Source organism: Lynx rufus, unplaced genomic scaffold, assembly GCF_022079265.1.
Source record: "Lynx rufus isolate CCGP_SWC_20201006 ecotype Redwood Valley unplaced genomic scaffold, mLynRuf1.p SCAF_27, whole genome shotgun sequence".
NCBI lineage: Eukaryota > Metazoa > Chordata > Mammalia > Carnivora > Felidae > Lynx > Lynx rufus.
In genome coordinates, this window is record NW_025814842.1 from 10,478,160 (window position 1) to 10,501,392 (window position 23,233).

General features: G+C 58.1%; 1 protein-coding gene across 6 annotated transcripts in view; it reads left to right on the forward strand.

Moving 5' to 3' along the window:
* CLIP2 (CAP-Gly domain containing linker protein 2) overlaps positions 1 to 23,233 on the forward strand; it is a 75,315-nt gene that overhangs the window by 12,020 nt on the left and 40,062 nt on the right. For 2 of the 6 annotated variants that reach the window (XR_006964032.1, XM_047089103.1), the window contains exons 1-3: positions 3,325 to 3,559; positions 8,390 to 8,579; positions 22,544 to 23,100. Coding sequence is in view for 5 of the 6 variants with exons in the window: in XM_047089103.1 (XP_046945059.1) it covers positions 8,456 to 8,579; positions 22,544 to 23,100 (681 nt within the window). In the remaining variant the exon portion in view is untranslated. Of the gene's footprint in view, positions 1 to 3,324; positions 3,560 to 3,582; positions 3,669 to 8,389; positions 8,580 to 22,543; positions 23,101 to 23,233 lie in introns of those variants that run through there. The other 4 variants (XM_047089107.1, XM_047089108.1, XM_047089106.1 and 1 more) reach the window with 4 other exon arrangements.

The window sequence follows — 23,233 nt, forward strand, 5'->3', positions numbered from 1 at the left end:
CTGCTCGTCTCGCAGCCTCAGGCGCCGGAGAAGCTGGGGTCATCTGGGGCCCCGGGGCTGTCCCCTGCTCCGCCCCGCAGGTGCCCCGGCCTCCGCGTCCATGCCGTCTTCCCAGCTTCGGCCTGCACCTCCCGAAGCCCCGTTGGCTGGTGGAGCCTGGGTTCCGGCTCCAGCTCTGCTGTGAGGCTCGGGCGGGTCCCTTCCCCGGGCCGGTTCTGGATGGCTGCCAGGCTCCTCGTACTCCCAGGGTGACCCCGCACCCCAAGCAAGGCCCATCACCACCCTCTCCTGCATTGGTCAGCGGCCATATGCGTGCCGGGCTTGCACCGCCTGGACTGGCTCCAGCGTCCTCTGGGGCCTCGCTGACCGGGTGGGAGCGGAGGGTGGGTGTGGAGGCACAGGCACGGGCCGACGGGTGCCACGTCCCCGGCCATCCCGGGCCCACCCGAGGGGCAGCTGGCACGGGGCTCCGGACTTTGGCTTTCACCTCTAGCTGGCAGGACTCACAGGGAGGGGGCCTGTCTCAGCCCCACCCTGCTCTGGGCTCCCTCCCACGAGGGGATTCTAGCCTCACCGCCGGTCAAATGCAGGCAGAGTGAGCCCCCCTTCCAAGCAGGATGGGACAAGCAGCGAGTGCCAGCTGGGAGTAGGCCTGTGCGGACGGTGGTCACGCCTGTCTGCTAGGTTCAGGGGTTGGGGAAGCACTGGGTTTCCAGTGCAGGCGTGAGTGCTGGGGTCCCTGCTGGGGCGGGGTTTGGTGAGCCTTGGCCTGGTAGTTGGCCCCCCTGGGGGTCACTGTCTGGTTCCTCAGGGCAGGTGTATACGGCGAGGGGAGGGACTCTTCTGTCTTGAAAAAAATTTTTTTTTAATTAAAAAAAAATGACTATGAAATATTTTAGGCACTCAAAAAACAAAAAAAAGAAAAACAGGGCACCTGGGTGGCTCAGTCGGCTGGGCGTCCGACTTCGGCTCAGGTCATGATCTCACGGTCCGTGGGTTCGAGCCCCGCGTCGGGCTCTGTGCTGACAGCTTGGAGCCCGGAGCCTGCTTTGGATTCTGTGTCTCCCTCTCTCCCTGCCCCTCCCCACTCATGCTCTGTCTCTCCCTCTCTTTCAAAAATAAACATAAAAGAGAAAAGGACCTGACAGAATATGATGAACGCCCATGTACAGTCTGCAGGACTCAAGATACAAAGAAATAAAGCCCCCAGTTACCCCCGCCCCAGCCCTGTCTCCACCCCACACGCTGGCTGCTGCATGGAGCCCCGTGATGTACGCCCGGCAGGTGCCTCCCGGGCCACGCCTCGCCGCCCCTGTTTGGGCTCCGCGCCCACCGGCCCCTACTCTCCGCCCCTGCTCTCCGCCCCTGCTCTCCGCTCGCCAGCTCTTGGTATCACCTGGCTTTTTGGCTTTTTGCCCATCTGATTGGGCGGGAAATGGGATCTCCTCCTGGCTCGGATTTGCATTTCCCTGCTGACTGGGAGGCCCGGCGGCTGTCCGGTCGCGTCCTCTCCTCGAAGGCTTCCTCGTCTTACCTGTCGGCTGTTCTTACCTGTCTGTCTGGGGTGCCCTCACGTCATCCTCCGTCACGTCACGTACTGGTGGGTGCTCCCAGCTTGTGATGTTCCCTGGCCTTGGCCGTCCCCGGCGACTCTCCCAAGGGCCCCATCACTCTGCCCCTTGCTGCCCCTCCCCAGGGTCCCTCGGGGACCTCACGCCAGCCCCCGCCTCCTCCCAGGTCCCACCCAGTGGGACCCTGGGTGCTCCCTCTGCACCCACACTGTTTGCCACCAAATGCTGCTCGGCACCTCTCCCCTCTCTGTCCCCTCCAGCCCCCGCCTCTGCGCGGTTCAGGCTGCATTGTCGTGTCCCTTATGTATCCCAGCAGCCCGCGGGACAGTGGCCTCCCCTCCCTCGCTCCCCCCAGTGTCCTCATCCCCTCCCGAGCGGTCTTGCCAGTGTGCACATCTGATGTGTCGCACCCCTTGTTTGACATCCTCCGTGGACCTTCATCCATTGAGGCTGATGCCTGTGTGTGGCTGGGAGACCCCACTGTCCCTCCCAGTCTCTGGATTAACGCCCCCGCCACACGCACACGCACACGCTTTGGCCAGTAAATGTCCAGCTGTTTGGCTGACCTGCAGAGCACGGCCTGCTCCTTGAGGTTCCCCTGCCTGGCCCCTGGTGTGCTGGGCTCCCTATTACAGAGCTTTCCCTTTCCGCCCCCAGGGTGTTGCTGCTGCGGCCTAAGCCTTAGGGCTTGCGGTGAGTGGTCAGGGGCCACATGAAGTTCATCTGTGGGTGCCACATTGCCCGGCACTCGGATCACAGGGTCAGGAGAGGAGGGGGGAGTGTGGGCACCCTGGCTGCTGACAGCTGAGGCAGGAGGAGGGGGAGGAGGGCCACCCCTGTCATTGGGGGTGGCAGGCCTGGACCTGAAGGCTGGGCTTCGGCCAGCAGCCCGGTCTTGCCAGAGTGCCTCCCTCCAGCCAGAGGCCCCGGGTGTGAGTGGCGGCCGGGTCTCCGGAGCCGGATTCCTGGTGCCGGCCTCTTGCACGCCCGCCCCGGGCATGGGCTTTCCACTGCCCTATTTGGCACCTTCCCCCGTTCCGTCGGGGCCACACCCTGGGCCTCCGATTGGCGGAAAGTTCTTGGGCCTCGTCCCCACTCAGACTGCGGCCCGCCCACCCCCTTGCAGCTGAAATGGAAACCCTGAAATGCAGCCCGGGTTTGTCTTCGGTAAATGGCGACTGAGGGCGGCACAAAGGGGGCCTGTTGGTCTGAATGCCGCCCGCCCTCCTCCGCCCCTCCCGTGCCCGCCTTGTCTGGGCCCTGAGTCCCTGGGGGAGGCGACGTGTGCACCCCGGGCCTCCCGAGATCTCAATAGAGAGCGGTTGTAGTGGCAGCTGCCCTTTCCCGGCGGCTCCCGTGTGCCAGGCACCGGGCGACACCTGTAGGGCGTGTTTGGACTCGCTCATCTGTGCCCCCCACGGGGCAGCGGTACCTTCACCCCGTCTTACGGGTGATGCAAGAGCCTCACGCCGGGCCAAGGACCCACAGCCACGCGTGGTGGGTTGGGGTTTGGACCCACATTGCCTTAAGCCTGTTCCCTCCTGTCTCCCAGGCCTGCCCCGCCCCCCACAGTGTGGCCAGAAGCCAATTTATCGCCAGGTCCCAGCTTTTCCCAAGAAAGCCCTTCCTTCCTCTATCCCACGAGGAGGGCTGAGTCACAAAGGGGTGATTGGCCCCAGGCTCCTCCCCTTCTTCCTGTTCACCATGTGTTCTCTCCTCCCCTCTCCCCTTTGCGCCCCCCCCCCCCCCCGGCTCTGGAGACCCTGGGGGGTGGGGGTGGCTGCTGCCTGTCCTCCCTGGCTGTCCCCGCGTCACCACCCAGCACTGGTGGCGGGACCAAGCGAATGCAGCCGGCTCCTCTGGTTTCCTTTGTCCGCGAGGCAGTGAGGCCACGGGTATCACAAATGCTAGCTCGGGCCCAGGGAGGCAGAGGCGGGCCAGCCCCGGGTCTGGTTCCAGCACAGCCGCTGAGCAGCAGGTGACTTTGGGTGAGTCCCTGAACTCTTCTGAGCTTCCGGCGCCTCTCCCGTGAGATGGCTCCTGGCTCATCAGGGCTTGGGAGGACTAACGAGGCCACATTCCTGCGAGGCCTGGCAGGTGTATTTCTGCATCCTGGAGGCTTCTGGGATCGTCAGGGTCCGGGAGGGAGGAGGGCAACTGTGGGAGCCTCTGGAAGCCTCCCCTGGGAGGAGTGTGCTGGGGATTTGCGGCCTCGGGGGCCTTTGTCCTCTGGGCAATGGCCGGTGTGCATTCACACGAGGTTTCTGGATCATGGGCTCTGTGCCAGGCCCGGTGCTGGGACTGGGTCCTCAGAGAAGTTGTGGCCCTGCCTGGGGTTGCCCATGGGCTCCCAGGAGGCAAGATGAAGATAAACGAGAACAGTATGATCTCTCCTTGGCTCAGTGTGCAGTCCTGAGGTCTCTGTGAGCCAAAGGTTCTGGGAGACTTCCTGGAGGAGGCGGCATTGGGCTAGGTACAGGGGAAGGGAGGCAGATGGGAGAAAAGTCAGAGCGGGGTCTGGGAGGTAGGAAAGTGTCAGGTGGGTGGTGAGGGAATGCAGGGTCATCAGTGGCAGGTGCTGGGGACACTGTCTTAATGCCTGGGCCTTGCCTCAAAGGGCGTGCTGGCCAGCGGGCAAGTCAGACGGGCCACGTAAAAAGCCACAGCATCAGACTGTCAGCTGGGCTGCTCACCACCAGCCACTCAGTCCTACGTGCTGAGGAGGTGAGGGGGGGCCTCCTAGGTCTGTCATCCCCGTGGGCCAGTGTCATTCATTCTTTCAGCAGTGATCTATTGAACACCTGTATTCACCAGGCACCCTTGTCAGGACTAAGGGTACCATAGTAAACAAAACAGACCCTAGTCCCTTTCCTTGATCAGTGGCAAAAAACAAAGGAGGCTGGAGATGGGGAGGAATTGGTAGGGGTTGTAATTTCAGAAGGGGACATTGGAGCAGATGCTCGAAGGACTTGAGCAACGAACATGGATATTTGAGGCAGAGGGAATCGCGTGTGCAAAGGTCCTGAGGCTGCAGTGTGCTTAGTGTGATCCAGGAGGGGCCAGAGGCCAGTGGGGCCAGTGTGAAGTGAGCAAGGGAGGACCGTAGTGCTGGAGGGAAGAGATGAGGAGGGCTTTAAAGACCCGCACACTAACGTCTATGGGGAGCCTTCAAGGATTTTATTTTTTTATATGATTTTTAAAAGTTAAGATTTAACTTCCCATAAAAACCATTTTAAATGTACAGTTTGATGACAGATTTGCTACTTAGTACAAACATAAGTTGTATGGCCATTATAATCCATTTTTAGAACCCTTCTACCTTCTGGAAAGTTCCCTCATGCCTGTGTGCAGTCCATCCCTGTTCCCACCGCCAGGCAGCCACAGATCTGCTTCTGTGTTTATGGTTTTGAAATTCCCTATAAATAAGAATCAACACGTACTGTTTTGTGTCTGATTTCTTCCAGTTAGTGTAACATTGATGAGGGTGGTCAATATTGTTTCATATGTCATGGTCCTTATTATTGGTGAATAGGGTTCTCTCGTATAGATTTGCTGTTTTTCACTCACCAGTTGATGGATGTTTGGGTGTTTCCCTTTCTTGGCTATTATGAATAAAGTTGCTATGAACATTGTTCCTTTTACAAATTTTTGTATGAATATGTGTTTGTATTATCTTGGGCAGTTGGGTCATGTGGTAGGTATACAGTTAACTTTCTTTTTTTAAGTTTATTTAATTTTTAAGTAATCTCTGTACCCAGCGTGGGGCTTGAACTCACAATCCCCGGATCAAGAGTCTCATGCTTTACCGACTGAGCCAGACGGGCACTCTGGGTGTTGAAATCTTGTGTTCATTTTCCATGAGGTTGTTTGCCTTCTGATGAGTGAGTGGTGAGAGTTCTTTATGTGTTCTGAATATAAGTTTTTTGTTTTTGTTTTTTAAATATGAGTTGGGGGCATCTGGGTGTCAGTCAGTTGAGCGTCTAACTTCGGCTCAGGTCATGATCTCAAGGTTTGTGAGTTTGATCCCCGCATCGGGCTTTCTGCTGTCAGCACAGACCCTGCTTCAGATCCTTTGTCCCCCTCTCTCTCTGCCCCTCCCCTGTTCGTTTTCCTTCTCTCTCTCTCTCTCAAAATGGATAAATAAACATTAAAAAAAAAAAAAAGGAAACAAATATAAGTTTCTTATTAGATGTATAATTTGTAACATTTCTCTCCGGGAGAGTTTTAGGCAGAGAAGGGGCCCAGAAGGCATGTAGAGGGGGCTCCTTCCATCTCGTCCTAATCCCAGCAGGAGGGTCCTCAGTCACACACGTGGGGCCCTGCATCAGGATTTCCTGGGTCAGAGGCCCCCCTGCTACACTGCTGGAACAGGCCAGTTCGGCACCCGCAGGGTGGGATATTCGCCGTCCCCAGAGAGCATGCTCATTCGCCCCTGCTGGCTCAGCGAGTTGCTAGGGCTCGGGCTCGGGGGTGTCGACACAGCCTAACCCAGCCGGAGAGGGATGTCTGCAGTTCCCCGGGGAGCGCGCTTCCTAGAGGGCCGGGTTCTGGGGAGCCAGGGAGTAGCCTCATACTCTAGCTGGTTGAGTGACTCCTGGACCCCAGAATTCTGGGGGTGTCAGAGTCGTCCATCGGGGGATTGGCATGTTTGGTTTGGCCGGCTGCAGGACCAGACTAAGGCCGGCAGCCGTGTCTCCTGTTGGCTCACCTGGGCGCGTAGGTGGCTGTCCCCACTGTGTGCCTTGGGGGGGAGCGTGCTTGTCTCTGCTGTTAGGGCCGTCCAGCCCCGCGTGAGGAGCGACTCCTTCCCACGACTGTCGCTTGTTCAGCCTGCTGACCCGAGAGCCGTTCTGAGGGCACCGTGCAGACTCCCGCCCCGAGCACTGTGGGTTGGCTTGTGTATTCGTCAGAACTTTTTTTTGGTTGCAAGCGACCGTGTCCCTCAAGTAGGTTTAGGCGAAAAGAGCAAAGGATGCCCACGCGTGAGGATTTGTCGACTGGTGTAAGTGCAGAGCTCAAGTGACCAGCTTCAGGCTCAGCTGGATCCAGGCCCTCCAAATGCAGCAACTCGGCTCCGCTCTCTCCCTGTTGGCATCATTCCCTGGCAGGCTTCTCTGTGCAGTAGCTGGGATGGCCCTGTAGTCCCTGGCGTCCAACCCACACCCAGGCAGCCCCCAAGAAAGGAAAGAACCTTCCTAAAGGTAAAGGCAGCCAGAGTCCAGACCCTGATGCTCTTTAGGTCGTATGATCTTTCCTTAACTAACCGCAGGGGCTCTGGCCAGGCCTGGGTCATGTGTGCACTCCCCGCATGTGCGGCAGGGTCAGCCTCTAGAAGTCTTGCGGATCGGGGCACCGGGGTGGCTCCGTCGGTTAAGCATCTGGCTTCGGCTCAGGTCACGATCTCACGGTTTGCGAGTTCGAGCTCCGTGTTGGGCTCCGTGCTGAGAGCTCAGAGCCTGGAGCCTGCTTCGGATTGTGGCTCCCTCCGTCTCTCTGCCTATCTCCGGCCCACGTTCTGTCTCTTTCTCTCAAAGATAAATAAACCTTAAAAAAAAATTAAAAAGTTTATAGAAGTGTTACAGATCAAGAGCGGAGGAAAGGTTCTCTGAAAGGGAGGAACATTCTGGGTCCACGGACAGGTAAGGAGGTGGCTAGACGAGCATCTCCTACTGCCCCAGAGTTCAGCAACCAGAGGACGCTGATTTCCTTCTTCCCAAGGGCCCCGGGGGGGATGCTTTTGCCCAGAATCCTCTACCCATCTGGCGGTGCTCTGTATCCTGTCTCCTGAGTAGACAGCGTGCTCCCCAGACAGAGCCCCGCAGCTCTGGGACAGGACAGGGCCTGGCCCCTGGTGAGCCCTCCATGAACATCGGGTACAAGAGAGGGTGTGTGCGCGGGAAAGCGGAGGGGGCGGCCAGGGGACAGCGGGTCTGTCTTGCCCGCCTCTCCTCCAGTCCCCCCGCAGCCAGCCAGCCCCCTCTTGCCGGCATCTGGTGCCCTGAGTCGATTGCCTTGGAGACGAGGCTTTCTTGTGTCAGGACGCACCTTTGTCAAACGCTGCCGCGTCTGTGTTCCTATCCTGTCCTCTGCTTGCTTGGAAAGGCAGGGGCTGTGATGGTGGAGGGCGGGCAGAGGGCATGGTAAGTCCATCCGGGCAGGGGGACGAGGCAGGCATAGGCGTCTGTGTGCATGAGCCCCCACCCCTGGCGTGGAGTGGGCAGGTGCTGGGAGGGTGGGCACAGGGGCTCTGGGGTGACAGGGTGGAACCGTGATTGAATTAGGGGTCCCCCTGTCCAGCCCGCATCGGGAGAGATGTGAATCATTGGCTGGTCCTAGAGGGTCTAGGGGACATCGAAGAGTGACACCCGCCCCCACCCCGTCCCCGGCTGGCCTCGTGTGCCAGAATCCGTACCGGCCCGTGCTCTGTGAGCGCCACACTCAGCCGTCGGTGGCTGGGCCGACCTGTGTGGTCCTGAGGGAAGGCTGCAGGGGCTAATACAGCTGTTGCGACAGACCGTCCCCCCCACCCCCACCCCGCCAAGCCAGCTTGCTCCTGACTCTCGCCTCCCGGGCCCAGGAGGTGGGCAGAGAGAGCACACCCGACCTCGGGGTGCCGCAGACCAGGACACATGTCGGGCAGGCCACACTGGGCCCACGCTTGCTGCTGCTGCTCAGGGCCTCAGTTTCCCCGTCTAGGAAAAAGGGGTGGGGTGGTCCCTGGCCCACTGGGTAGGGGGTGCAGGAATCCTGCTGCGTCACCATCGGCGTGCCCCGACAGGTGGTGACATTGTGACGCGATCCCTCTCGTCTGCCTGCAGGTGAATGAGGATGACGGAGAGGACGTGACCCCGCGGACCTTTATCCACACGCCGAGTGGCCCCACCATGCAGAAGCCCAGCGGCCTGAAGCCCCCCGGCCGCGGGGGGAAGCACTCGAGCCCCGTGGGCCGGACGTCCACTGGGTCGGCTGCGGTGTCGGCTGCCGCGGTGGCCACCGGCTCCAAGGAAGGTGCGCGGGGCCGGAGGTGGTGGGTGAGGGGCCGGGCGTGGGGAGTGCTTCTTCTGGAAGAGCCGCTGGGCGGGGGCTAACGGTACGTGGAAGTTCTCTTTTCTGTCCGGCTGCGATCCTTCTCATAGTCAACTAGCACCAGGTACCGATGGATGCTTTATGCGCATCGCTCTGTCTCATGCTCCCTGACCGGGAGGCGGGACGGGACGACTGCTGGCTGCCCTCGGGGACAGGGGCCTGGGAGCCTCCTAGTGAGCCGGCCCCATCTTCCGCCCGCCTTCTTGTCTGCCACCCAGAACCTCGCCCTTCAGCCTTCCCGTGTCTGACCCCTCGTCTTCCTGCTGGTGGGCGGACGTGAGGGCCGGGGCCGGAGGCTGGAGGCTGGGGGCACCGGCCCCGACAGCAGATGGATAGAGGACCGCTGTCTGCTTGTGTGATGGTGCAAGTGAGGTGGTCCCGGGTGGAATATTTAGGAAGTTTGATGCAGAGGTTAAATTGCCTGAGATCCCACCCCCTACCGGCCAGACTGGTCCTTCGGTTTATGTTCTCTATCTTTTCTGAATTGTCTGCCATCATGCTGCGTGTGTAATTTGAAAATCTGCTTTTTTTTTTTTCTTTTAATGTGATCAAGTGGATTTTTCCGTGCCGTTTTTAATGGCCGTAGAATATCCTGTCCATTCAACAAATACAAGTCAAAGGCCTGCTTTGTTGACACGGTCTTAGCCATCAGAGTTCTCATTCTGAGCAAAAATGGATGTGGGCCCAGCCCTCGGGGCTGCCGGTCTGGCAGGGGGTAGGCTGAGTGTCATGAGATGCTAGAACTGGGGACTGACCAGGTCTGGGAGGTCAGCCCCCAGGAGGGGGACATGTGAGCTGAGGTCTGGAGGGTGATAGTTTACTAGTTGAAAAGGGGAGGGTATTTTAGGCAGAGGGGACAGCTCGTGCAAAGGTCCAGTGGCAGAACAACGCATGGCAAGAGACTGGCATGTGGCCAGTGACAAGTGTGCTGGTGGGAGAGCGTGGGCCAGGGTGGGGACAGCTTGGGGTTGTCCGAGTCATTTCACTTCTGTCACAATAACAACGGGAAGCCGTTGTTTTAAATCAAAAGGAATATGGTAAAAAAAAGAAGTGGAAACGTGTTCTTAACCCATCCTTTGCAGTTGGGGATGATTCTTTCTTATTTTTCACTTTGATAAATGATGTCGTGATGAATGTCCTGGGGCACAAATCCTTGCTTTGATTACGCTGCAGCTGGCAGGGTAAGGCACTGTCCGTCCCATCTGATTGGAATAGAAGTTTAGGGAGACAAAAAGTAATAGCCAGGGACCAGACTAGGCAATCTGGGCCCTGGGTGGGGTCAGGGGAGGTTTGAGCTGGCAGAACCAGGGCCCCGGCAGAGACCGACAGCCAGGGTGGGAGGGTAAGGAAGTTGCACGGTGTGGCCCATGCACAGGCCCCTGCCAGCAGGGCTTGCCCGGAACAGCCTGTTGGAGGCCCAGACTTGCTTTCCAACGTGGCAAAGCCTTCTTTACTCATGGGAGGCATTCCTGAGCACTGCGAAGAGGCCGGAGAGAGGAAATGAAGGGGAAAGGATGTTCCAGGTAGACAGAGTGATGCAAAGGCCCTGAGGCAGGCGTTGACTTGGTTTGAGGTGTGGTTAGAGAAGGAAGGGAGACAAGTCTGGGTGGAGAGGAGTCTGACGTGAGGTTGGGAGGGCGGGAGAGGCAGATTGCGGAGGGCAGGAGTTTGGGTTTGTTTTCAGAGTGACAGGAGCTGTTGGAGGAATGGCCGGGCGCTCACATCCCTCAGCCCGCTGTGCGGAGGACAGATCGTGGGGGTTCTGAGCCGGGTGGTGAGACCATCGAGGGAGGCATATGTGGCCGCCCGGGAGAGGATGCCTGCGCTCGCTGCCAGGGCTGGGAGAGGTCAGGGGCTGACCACCAAGAGTGGGCCATCAGGGAAGGCTTCCCAGAGGAGGTGGAATGAGCTCAGCCTTCAGAATGGGAGGAATTGAAACATGGAGTGGAGGAGGAGGAAGGCCGGCCGGCAGTGGAGGAAGAGAATGGGCAAAGGCACTATGTGGGCTGAGCTTGGGCCAGTAGGGGGGTGAGGAGGTGGGGGTTGTGTAGCCCCCTCTCTGGAGAAGGTCACCAGCCAGGCCTCACCCTCTTGTCTACTGGAGAGAGCCCCGTAGCACCTTCTGGGGTTATTTTCATCACTTCTCCCTCCCTGATCAACAGGGGCCTGAATTCCGGCTCTGATCCAGCCCTTAATGCCCCTTCTGACTGCCTCCGCTGTGTGACCCTGGAAGAGTTACTTAACCTCTCTGAGCCCCAGATGGGATAATAACCTCTCTCTGGTGGGATCCAGAGAGTTAACGAGTGTGAAGGGCCTGCAAGCTACAAAACTCATTAAAGACTCCTTTCTGTCCCTTTCCCCATCCAGGTTCTCCTTACTGAAAAATTTCTAAGTGTCAGGCACCCACCTCCCTTCCATTTAACCCAGTCACAGCCACCACCGTGGCAGATTTCCTTCCAGTCTTTTTTCCTATCGCACTTACTGTTTGAAGCGGTGAAATCACGGCTGTGCCCAAACCTATGTGTCACTTTTCCATACCTCTTGTCTCCCGCTGCACTGCCACACGGTCTTTGCATCATCTCGAAGGGCTACGTAGGCTTTCGAGGGACATGGGAAAGGGCCACACGGTGTGGCATACGGGCTGCTTCCTAGTCACACCGCAGGGTGGTCTGGGAGCCCCTGAGGGTGGGGGCTGGGTGGTCTGATTCTGCCTGGGCCCCCCGCCCTGCAGGACTGTTCCAGGGAGAGGAGGAGCGGCTCAGTGAATGCCCGATTGATTGCAGAACTGGGCCCGCCCATGCCCGGCGCTAGTCTACAGCTGGGCTTGGCGCTCCCCTCCCTCTGTCCCTGGCACCCGCTGCCTTTGCTGCCTTTGCAGGTCAGAGCAAGATGTCCAGGCTCAGGGAGGGAGCAGGGAGCCCAGAGCAATTGGCCTGGTGAGCAGGGAAGGAAGATTTGTGAGGCCCACAGCTGCTTTCGTCCCTCCCCCAGTCTCTGGAGAGGGGGAGGGGCAGGTAGAAGAAGAGGACAGTGTCATCCTCAACAACCCCCCCCCCCCCGCCGGTTCCTCAGGCTCCCTCACCTCCCCCATGGCACTGGCCATCTGCCCACCCCTGCAGGAGGCTGGGACCCTGTGTGGGGGACACTGGGGCCTCAGAGGTGAGTCTGGTGGAGGCTGGAGCCTGGGGTGGGGGATTGAGGGGGTACTAGGCTCTGCTCTGGGAATCGGGCAATGGCTGCCTCCCAAAGCATGAGCTCAGCCTCCGGGCAGAGGGTCTGGCCAAGGGCCGGGCCTGGACTGATGCCCCTACCTCCCGCCCTGTGGAGATTGGGGAGGGGAGGGGAGCTGTGTCAGTCCCCAGAGCTGTGACACACAGGAAGCGGCAGGAACAAGGGGGCCATTGGAGGGGGACTGTCTTCCCGGGGGGGAGGGCGGGAGGGGGCCCGGAGGTGGTCATAACGGCAGGTGTGCAGGAGGGCGGGGTCTGGGCCCCACCAGTGGGCAGAGACTGGAGAGGTCAGGGGCAGCGTGGCCAGACAGGATGGGGCACACCCCTGGAGGCTGCTTCAGATCAGACTGTCAGGGAGGGTCTCGCTCCGGAGGTGACATTGGTGCAAAGATCTGAGCCACGAGCAGGAACCAACCCAGCCGAGGTTAGGGGAAGAGCATCCAGGCAGAGGGAATAGCGTCTGCAAAGGTCCTGAGTCTTGAGATGCCTGGGGGCTGGAGAGCACCTCGAGTGGGCGAGGGGGGAGTATTGGGAATGGGTCAGGGGAGGCGCCGGGGCCCCAGGGCCCCAGCAGAGAGCTGGAAGCTGGTGCCAGGGCCGCCTGGGGCTTTGCAATGTATCCTGGGCCTGAGGGGGGAGAAGGGGGTCCAGGCCTCTAGGCTGGCGGCAGTCTTGGCTGCTGGGGAACAGCCCTCCCTTCAAGTCAGGAGCCGTCTGTGGGGATCGGGCAGGGTCCACCAGGGCCCTGTGATGGTGGGAGAGAAGGGACAGATAGGGGCCCTCAGCCCTTCCCTGGGGCCTGCTTCTGGGCGCCAGGTGGAGGCAGGCCAGGCCAGCAAGATTGGCCACGGTGACATGGGGAGGCTCAGGGCTGCTGGGCCAAGGGACCGATCCTAGGTCACTGCCGTGCTCCCTCCGCCCCTGCCCCTCCCCTGCAGGTCCCTGAGGGGCCTCTCCCACCCCCTGTACTGTGGCCCGGCCCCGAGGCATCTCATTTAGAAGGCTCGGCATTTGCCACCCTCTACTTCACAAGCAGGCGTCTGACCATGTTTCTGCTCATTAACAACCCAGTGGGATAACTCTTCCTCTCATTTTAAGGATGGGAAAACTGAGGCTTCAGCTGTCATCGAAGTTGCCCAGAATAACAGGGCCAGGGAGTGGTGGCGCTGGGATGGAGACTCTGGGCTGGGGCTGAAGCTGGCTCAGGCCGCCGGTACCTGCCGCCCTGCCACAGGGAAGGCGTGGCCGGGACCCCCAGTTCAGTCCCAGCCCCGCACACTCGGCTCCTGTCTTGGGCAGCTGGCAAGTGGGAGGAGTGATCTGTTCTCCGTAGGCTGGCCACAGCTGTCCCCCAATGCGCCTGTGGCCTTTCCTCACGCTGGGGACCCAGGACATAGGAGGTCAAGGATGAGTGTGCATGGGAGCTCCCCTCAGGCAGGGAGCGGGCCACACGGGGCTTAGAGGGTTCACCTCCTATACTGTGATCCCCCGGAAAGGGCCTACACAGGGCTGGTCCCAGAGCGTTTTTGGCTTATGGAACTGGGGCCCGATGTCCTTCATCCCCTGTGGGCGCTGCAGACACGGGAGCCAGCCTGCTGTGCCCGAGATGGGGCCGGCAGAGCTTGGAGCTGGCCTGTAGCCTTAGGCACTGGCCCTACCCTACTCCACTCCTGGACGATTATGTCTTTCACCTTGGTGCCCGGCTCCCTGGGAGAGCAGGTGGCATCCTGCCCGTGTTTTCAGTGACTTGTCCCAGATGCCGTGCAAACCTGGGCAGAACGGGGACAGACCTCCCGCCTTTGATCCTGCCCCAGGCAGCACTCATCTCCCTTCAAGGTCAGCTTCTCCAGCCCTCCTCCCCTAACCACATCCTAAACTTTTTAATGGCATCAGGATGGGGAAAGCCAAGCTGAGCTTTTCTGTGGCTGGGCTGCAGGGCAGGTGGGGGGTGGGGCAGCCTCCTAATGCTCCTGACGTCGCCCAGTATCGACCCGGGGTGGGGGGGACGCGCAGGGGCCCATCTTGCCCGCGCCTGTCTGCCGTGCTGTGGCCGGAGCAGGGCTTCTCCATGGGGAGCTGGCTCTGCTCTTTCCAGGGTAAGCCTCCCACATCTTTCTCCTCCTGGGTCCCCACCTGAGTCTGTGGGTGGGGGCTCTGTCCTCCTGGTTCGGGAGTAGGGGGAACCGAAGGGGCCTTCTGAGTTCAGTTTGGCTCAGGAAGGAACAGTGAACAACCCTTGGGACAGGGCACAACCTTGGAGTGGGCGGATAGAGGGTTCCTTCTTCGGGGAGGGATGGCTGAAGGCAGTGTAGCAGGTGGATGCCAGGCCTGTGTGGCCACAGAGGGTGGGCCAGGGGAGGGGGGTGGACTCAGTCCTCCCTGGAGGCCATATTAGCTGGTTCTGTCAGAAGGACTGACTGGGGAGTGGACTGGACTGGGAGGTTCGCGGTGGGAAAGCCGGCACCCTTGAGGAATGCGATGGGGACCCTGTCCCTTCCTTCGTAACCTCTGCCTTAAGCATCTGCTGGGGACAGGAGAGGGCTTAGAGCAGAAGGCTGCTTTGGGGTTTGTGCGGCATTTATGTCATGTTGCTTTGGGGCCCCCGGGGAGGGGAGGTCAGTGTTGTGGCCAGTCTGCATTTCGGCCTGGTCCCAGGCTCCGAGGATGGAGAGGGGAGTCGGTGTGGGACTCAGATGTATACCCTAGCAGACTGGGAGGCAGCCTGTGCAAACCAAGGGAAAACAGAGTCCTGTAGAGTGGCTGTGCCAGTGAAGAATGTTGGAGCTGCTGTGATGGACAGGCAGGGTATCCTTAGGTGACACAGAGAGGAAAATGCCAGGGTGACCGTTCTGTCTGGGACAGCCCTAGTTTATGTCTGTGGTCATGGCACGACGCTATAGTAATAACACCTCCTTTCTCTTCAGGGTGTCTGGTTTTGGATGACGAATCATATCGTCACCTCCTTTAAGCAGTCATGGTGCTCATTAGCACGTTAAAGGCTCTGACAAGTCCTGCAGCAAAGTAACCTCAACTTTATTTAAGCTACAATTTCTCAATCTTCTTTGAATTTGGAGGTTCAGTGTTTATGTTCATAATATCTGTTATCCCTTTGTGGAACTATGGTCTGTAGAACATTTAGGGAATGCTTGCTTCCTTGGGGGACTGGGTCTTACATAGGCATGCTTTTTTCCCTCTGGCCTTCAGGGACAGAGGGCAGACTTCATTACACCCTTCAGTTCATGACATACCGTGTCTGTGAGGCCCTGCAAGGCCCCTCTTGTGTTTTTGTAAAGTTGGTATCTTTTTATCGCGTTTTCTCTTCCCACCACCCACATCTAGGCATCCATGTCTATGTTAGGACACTCTTTCTTTTTTTAAACAAATTTGTTTTTAATGTTTATTTGTTTTTGAGAGAGCCAGAGAGAGAGAGAGCATGCGTGGGGAAGAAGCAGAGAGAGAGGGAGACATAGAACCTGAAGCAGGCTCCAGGCTCTGAGCTGTCAGCACAGAGCCCGATGACAAGGGGCTTGAACCCACAGACCGCGAGGTCATGACCTGAGCCGAAGTTGGACGTGTCATCGACTGAGCCACCCAGGCGCCCCTTGAGCCCTCCTTTCTGCCCAAGTATCATATCAGAAACACCTTTCTGTATAACCTGGGAGAAGTATTTTTAAAGTTGCTCAAGAATCTGAAAGACTTGGGGCGTGCTGACAGCTCGGAGCCTGGAACCTGCTTCAGATTCTGTGTCTCCCTCTCTCCCTGCCCCTCCCCCACGTATGCTCTGTCTCTCTCTCTCTCTCTCCCTCTCTCTCTCTCTCTCTCTCCCTCTTTCTCTCTCTCTCTCAAAAATAAACAAACATTACAAAATTTTTTTTTTTTAAATTTTTTTTTTCAACGTTTATTTATTTTTGGGACAGAGAGAGACAGAGCATGAACGGGGGAGGGGCAGAGAGAGAGGGAGACACAGAATCGGAAACAGGCTCCAGGCTCTGAGCCATCAGCCCAGAGCCCGACGCGGGGCTCGAACTCACGGACCGCAAGATCGTGACCTGGCTGAAGTCGGACGCTTAACCGACTGCGCCACCCAGGCGCCCCACAAAATTTTTTTAAAAAAAAGAATCTGAAAGACTTGACCATAATTTATATAACTGCTTCCGTATTTGGGGGCACTTAGATTCAGGGTCTTGTTGCTGTTGTTGTTTAAGATTTTTTTTTATGTTTAAGTCATCTCTACACCCAGCATGGGGCTTGAACTCACAACCTTGAGGTCAAAGAGTCGCATGCTCCACCAGCTGAGCCAGCCAGGTGCCCCCAGGGATTTCTGTTGTTGTCTCTCTTGTGAATGACAAGTCAGTATGTCCGTTTCTTCGTTTAAATTATTTCTTTGGGAAATGGACCAAAGATGACACTCCCTACTTAATTTTTTCTTATTGAAAATATTGTATTTCACTTTTAAAACATTTTATTAACCAAATTAACACACGCTCATTATACCCGTCCAAGGTTAAACTAGAAAGTATTCCCTGTCTAGAGTTGAAATGACCAGGGTCGGGGGTGATGACGCGAGTGGGTTTGTGTTTAGCGGGGGTCCCGGATGGCTTTGGAGAGGGGTGAAGCAGGGCAGGGGGTGCTGGAGGCTGAGAGAGACCCTTCTGGAGGTTTCTGCGGCAAGCTGTGTGGAATCTTGCAGGCCTGATCTCAGGAGGGCCCTCTGAGACCCTAGAGGGAGGTGTGGATTTCAGAGTTATTTCTTCTGTGGAATTGCGAGATCTGATGAATAATTGGATGGAGGGTAACAGTAGGGGAAAGAGCAAGGAAGATTTGTGGTCTAAGTGGGTGTTGGGGATGCACTCCAGAGATGAGGGGTACAGAGGAGGCACACTTGGAGAGGGGATCACTGTGGTTCAGAACGTCAAGTGTGAGAGAACGTCAAGTGTGAGAGAACGTCAAGTGTGAGAGATCCCAGGGGACGTCGAGGGGATGCTGCTGGAAGGGGCAGGTCTAGAAGGGACAACTGCTGGAAGGGGCAGGTCTGGCAGTAGGGAAGGGATCTGGACTGGAGAGAGAAATTGGGGCCCTACTTCTACTGTATCTTCCTGTGTCATTTGGATCTTTTACGAGGAGAATGTATTCACGTCTTTCAGGAAGGCAGGGGTGTGGCAGCGTGTAAGTAGCTAAAGGTGTAGGCGTGGGTTAGATCGTAGGGGGCACCGTGTAGATCAGGGCTCCCCAGGTCCTGACCTCCTGCAGCTCGCCCCTCCCCTCCTACTCCCTGCACTGGAGACGGGTCAGAGACTTGGTGCTTGTGTGCCTTCTGTCCTGCCTGTCATTCAGGGCGTCTGTAGAGAATTTTGGTGGGTTTTGAGGCTGGCCACCTGTCCAGGGTGTGGGCTGGCACCGGCCCATATCGGCTCACAAGAACCCATGGTGAAATTGTCAGGAATTTTACGAGCCAGATGTTAAAGGCAGCCTTTCCCTAAAAAATTAGATTGTGTGACCTTACAATTTAATAAATTCTATTAAGAACATGGGTCATAAATACTCAAAGCTCATGACTTCTGCTAGTGCTTTTAGTAGTGTTTATACCACCATTTTATTACTGGTGAAATATTTCTGTTTTACTACGGGTAGGATTTTATAGTATCTGTGTTTTTAAGGTTATTGCTCTGTGGTAGAAACACCATATGATCTCTTTCCACATCCGTGTTCAGTGGCATCATGCTGGTAGCTTGAAATTGACCATGGTGGGAGAATTTACGTTATGGAAATCGGCAAACTCTACAAATCAGGATTATTGTTCTCCTGGAGAGCTAATTATTTTTGTTCAAAAAAAAAATATTTTTTTAATGTTTATTTATTTTTGAGAGAGAAAGACAGTGATAGAGCGTGAGCAGGAGAGGGGCAGAGGCACAGGGAGACCCAGAATCCAAAGCAGGCTCCAGGCTCTGAGCCGACAGCACAGAGGAAGCTGTCATTTTGCGGGCTGGGGGGTGTTCGTGGCGCACATGGGGAGCCAGTGACCGGAGGAGAGGCGAGCGATGGTGGGGAGGCGGGTCCCTGGGGAGACCGAAGGGGGACGGGAGTTTGCCTCTAGAGGGAGAAGAGCGTTCCAAGCTAGAACAGTGAACCTTCCCTCCCCAGCCCCAGGCCCCCACGGATCTAGTTCCTTCTAGTCAGGGAGGTGGCCAGCTGAGTTGTGGCTGCGGTTCTCTTGTTATCTGGACCCCACCCCGGTGTGAGCCCCCATTTGGCCGTGCCTGTAGTCCCTAGCGTCTGACCCTGGGTGCTCAGAGAACTGGGTCCCTGGGAGCTGGGGTTTGGAAGGCCTGTCCCCTCTTCCTGAGGCAGGGTGGGACCCAAGTCCCCGCCGGGGGAGGGGCGGGTGCGTCCTCCCACAGGCCGCCAGCTGCCGCCACCCCACCCCACGCCCCTTAGCCCTTTTTTCAAAGTCCTGCTTTGAACTTGAAACCAGCAGTAGATTCCCTCGTGCCTGGAGTCTGGGGAAAGGACCAAGTGCTCAAATGAGGTTTAAGTCTGTTGCCGCCTTTCGCTTTCGCTTTCGTGGGGGCTTGCCGGGCCAGGCTGCTCTCTGCAGAGGCTCCGAGGGCGGGGGGCGGGGCAGGCCCTGCCGTCAGGGAGCTTCTGGAACCTGCCTCAGAGCCCGGTGGGTGTGACAGTGGGTGTGAGGGGAGAGCCGGCCAGGTCTGACAGCCCTGGGAGAACAGGGAGGGATGCACAGACTGTCAGGTCCTGGCCGCTCTGCCCTCGCCCTTTGCCGTCCTGTGGGGAAACAGGTGCAGGTCCAGGAAGGGGCTTGGCCAGGCCTGGCTCCCTGGATGGAAGGGGACTCTATCCCTGTTTTCCATGCCTCCCCAAGCCCTGGTCTCTGGAAGCTTCCTGGTGTGAGGGGGGAATTTGATGAGGGTTTGTCCCATGAGGCTGGGGCCGCCAAGGGCACCGAAGAGGAAAAATGAAGCAAAACCCCCGCGCGCCGTCGCCAGGGGCTTGGGACCTGGATTTTAGCAGCTGTTAGAACAACTGGTCTCTGGGCCTATGACCTTAGAAGGGGCGGGTGGGGAAGAAAGATTACCTGAGGGTCTGCCTGACTCGGGACAGCTGGGGAGGACAGCTGTGTGGGCAGCTTCTGACCGAGAAGAGCCACACTGGGTTCCCCTCGACCTGGGACCCTCCTCTGTGCTCTGAGCAAAGAGGCCGTGTAGGCACAGGTGCTCACCTGCGTCACAGCTGCCCAGGCCAGTTAGCAGACATCATGGAGCCGCTGGGCACAGGCACGTGTTCTAGAAACAGATACCGGAAGGGCAGGTGCCACACATGCGAGCCTTGTGGGAGAGCTGTTGAGGGGGAGGGCTCTGAGCCAGACCAGCTGGGCCTGACTCCTGCCTGGGTAACTTTGGACAAGAGCATCTGCATGATAAGAATGTAACGTAGAGGGGGCGCCTGGATGGCTCAGTCGTTAAAAAAAAAATTTCTTTTTTTACATTTATTTATTTTTGAGAAACAGAGTGAGACAAAGACAAAGCGTGAGCAGGGGAGGGGCAGAGAGAGAAGGAGACACAGAATCCGAAGCAGGCTCCAGGCTCCGAGCTGTCAGCCCAGAGCCCAATGTGGGGCTCGAACCCACAAACCGTGAGATCATGACCTGAGCCGAAGGCGGACGCTCAACCGACTGAGCCACCCAGGCGCCCCTTCAGTCGTTTAAACGTCCAACTCTTGGTTTCAGCTCAGGTCACGATCTCGTGGTTCCGTGACTTTGAGTCCCACGTCGGGCCCTGTGCTGGTAGTGCAGAGCCTGCTTGGGATTCCCTCTTTCCCTTTCTCTCTGCCCCTCCCCGACTCATGCTGTCTCTGTCTCAAAATAAATAAATAATCTTTAAAAAAATCTAAAAGAATGTAACGTGGAGAAAGTATCCAGCCCGTTGATCCAGACCGGTAGCTGCCCGACTCTTCTCGTTGATGGACCACAGCACCTTGGGCATGGTTATGATGGGGGCCGGGGCTGGGCCATACTCCAGTATGTGGCTTCCTCCGGCTGCTTTTCAGAGTGGCTTTTCGTAAGGAAGGTGCCCGCCTGATCTGGTGAGTGGGAGAACCACTGTGGGGTTCCCAAGGTCAACAGAACCTGCCTGGGAGCCCTTCTTCTGCCTCCTGGGACCCTTTGTGGTTCTTAAATGTTTAAAAATACTTTTTAAAGTTCATTTATTTATTTTGAGAGAGAGCACGTGAGCAGGGGAGGGGCAGAGAGAGAAGGGGAGAGAGAGAATCCCAAGCAGGCTCCACACTGTCAGCACAGAGCCCGACGCGGGGCTCGAACCCACGAACCATGAGATCATGACCTGAGCTGAAACCGAGAGTCAAGACACTCAATGGACAGGGTCACCCAAGTGTCCCTTAATTTTTTTTTTTTTTTTAATTCTTTAGTCTTCGTATAAATCATTGTTATCAAAATAACATCACAGTCAGCCCTCACTGTGCCCTTGCTTGGGCCAGGCACCGAGAACAGCCCCAGAAACCAAGGTGCAGATGAGGAGGAGACCCAGGTGGGGCTAGGCCTCTGCCTCATGGCATCTCAGTGGTGGAAGAGAGCCTGGGGGGGCCCCCCTTCCAGGGTCCCGCCTAGGGGTCTTCTCTTAACAGGAAGCAAAGGGGACGTCTCTACATGGGATGGAGTAAAAGACAAGATTGTTCCCTGCTTATAAGGAACTGTAGGGTTTGGCCAGATTCTGGAAAACGGGTTCATTCAAGGGAGTCCAAGATTTGGGGTGATTGTAGTTTGAGGCTTGGCTTGGCAGGTGCTTAGTGGTCTATTTTTGGTTTAATACACGTGTGTACCCTACACCAAGAGCCAGAGGCCTCTAGCCAGGCAACCTAGGTAAAAGTGCCTGATCTCTCTGAGCCTCAGTTTTCCTCATCTGTAAAGGGGGGATAACAAAATGACTTCACAAGATTAACCGTGAAGGTCAGACGGGCTACTGTATGTCAGGCCCTTAGCACAGAGCATCAGTTAGTGGGTTGATCACCGTGGTTGTTAGTCAAGTTCAGCAACGGAGCCCGTTGATCTCCCAAGAGCCCAGTCCACAGTTGAGAGGTCCCCTTTGTCAGGACCCCCCCATCCCGGCTGTCCAGGCCTCGGGTGCCACGTGCTCCCCCATTCCCGCCACCAGTGCCCCAGAGAGAGAACCACATGCTTGGTCTTGACTCCGGGCTGGGCCTTCGAGTTACGTGGCTTCCCCAGCGCCTAGAAGCTCTGGCTTCCAGTCCTGAGCTCCTTGCCAGGCCTGGGCCCAGGGTCTCTTGGCCGTGGCTGAAAGGAAGATGCTGGTGGGAGCTGCTTCCCTGTAGCCCCTCACTGGCTGCCCCTGGAAAGGACTAGAAACATACGCATCACTGTTTCACAAACGCATCAGCCTCTGGAGCAGAGAAAGGTGGGTCCTTCTCTGCCTGATGCTGAGTCTCGCAGGAAGTGGGGGGCAGCCTCCAGACCTCGTGGTGCAAATGGGGAAGTTTCCTGAGCCCCGTAGCACAGGAGGCCCTGCGTGGGGCCCAGATACACATAAGGCATGTGACCTTGAACAAGTGAGTGACCTTGAACAAGTTGCTTCTCTTGCCTTCCACGTCCTCGTCTGTAGCATGTCAGGGCCCGGGCCCAGGGGGCAGGCCCCTTCCCTGGGTTTGAGTCCCATTTCTGCTGTGTGACTCTGGGCAAGGCCCTGGCCTCTCTGAGCCTCAGGGTCATTCTTCTTCTAAAGAGGGGCTGGGTCAGGGCAGAGAGAGCCCAGAGGTCAGCCCCAGGATGTTGGAAGTGAAGGACTTGTCTCCCATGCACCTCCCCCTCCCCCCTTTTCCTGGTCTATGCAGTCCTGATGCTTTGGGCTGCAGCTCAGGGAGGGGAGACTCAGCAGCAGAGCAAGAGGCTTTTCTGGCTCCTTCCTTGCCCCAAGGTGTCTGTGGCTGTCCCCAGCTGTCAAGGAATGGGTCGGAGCCGTTTGTATTGGGCCCCGAGCTGGCTGGGGTGCAGGGTGGGGGACACAGAGACCACTTCCCCTTGGTGGCGGGCCATGAGTGGTCTCAGGTTAACAGCCAGGAGCCTGAGCCTGCTGGGAGGGGGAGGTGGCAGTTTGTAACCCTCGAGAATGGGTTCATTCCTGGCCCTCGATCCTGAGTGACCCTGAGCTGTGAAAGGTGAGGCTCTGAGGAGGTGCTTTCCTGAGTTTGCCCTTTTTTTTTTCTTAAGTTTCCTTATTTATTTTTGAGAGAGACTTAGCGAGCGCAAGCCGGGGAGGGGCAAAGAGAAGGAGAGAGGGAGGAATCCCAAGCAGGCTCCGCTTGGTCGGTGCACCAGCCCGACTCGGAGCTCGAACTCACAGAGCCGTGAGAGCAAGACCTGAGCTGCAGTCGAGTCGGACGCTTAACCGACTGGGCCACCCAGGTGCCCCCTGAGCTTTTTTTTAATCCTTGAACCTTCTGGAGGGATTGGGAGATAGGGAGAGACCTCGGGGACGCCCAAGGCCGTGCTGCCCCCCCCCCCCGGGCCGTGCCTGCCTCAGTTTCCCCACCCGTCAGCCGGCGCGGGGGGCGCCTCCCGGTTCTCACCGTGCACCCCGGAGCCCTGACCGCTGCCTCTCTCCCGCCCCGCAGGCTCCCCCCTGCACAAGCAGGCCTCGGGCCCGTCCGCCGCCACCGCCGCCCCCCCCGCCGCCGAGAAGCCGGGCCCCAAGGCGGCCGAGGTGGGCGATGACTTCCTGGGGGACTTCGCGGTGGGCGAGCGGGTGTGGGTGAACGGCGTGAAGCCAGGCGTGGTGCAGTACCTGGGCGAGACGCAGTTCGCGCCGGGCCAGTGGGCCGGCGTGGTGCTGGACGACCCAGTGGGCAAGAACGACGGCGCGGTGGGCGGCGTGCGCTACTTTGAGTGCCCGGCCCTGCAGGGCATCTTCACGCGGCCCTCCAAGCTGACCCGGCAGCCCACGGCCGAGGGCTCGGGCAGCGACGCCCACTCGGTGGAGTCGCTGACCGCCCAGAACCTGTCGCTACACTCGGGCACGGCCACGCCGCCGCTCAGCAGCCGGGTCATCCCGCTGCGGGAGAGCGTCCTCAACAGCTCGGTCAAGACGGGCAACGAGTCGGGCTCCAACCTCTCAGACAGCGGCTCCGTGAAGCGGGGCGACAAGGACCTGCGCCTGGGAGACCGTGTGCTGGTGAGTGCTGCCTCCACCGCCCCGCCTTCAGGGGCAAGCTGGACCCCGGGGGCTGGGTGGGGAGGGGACTCGGGGGGGGGGGGGGGTCCGGGCTGGGACGCCCAGTCCTCATCGGAACCACACGGAGTGACCG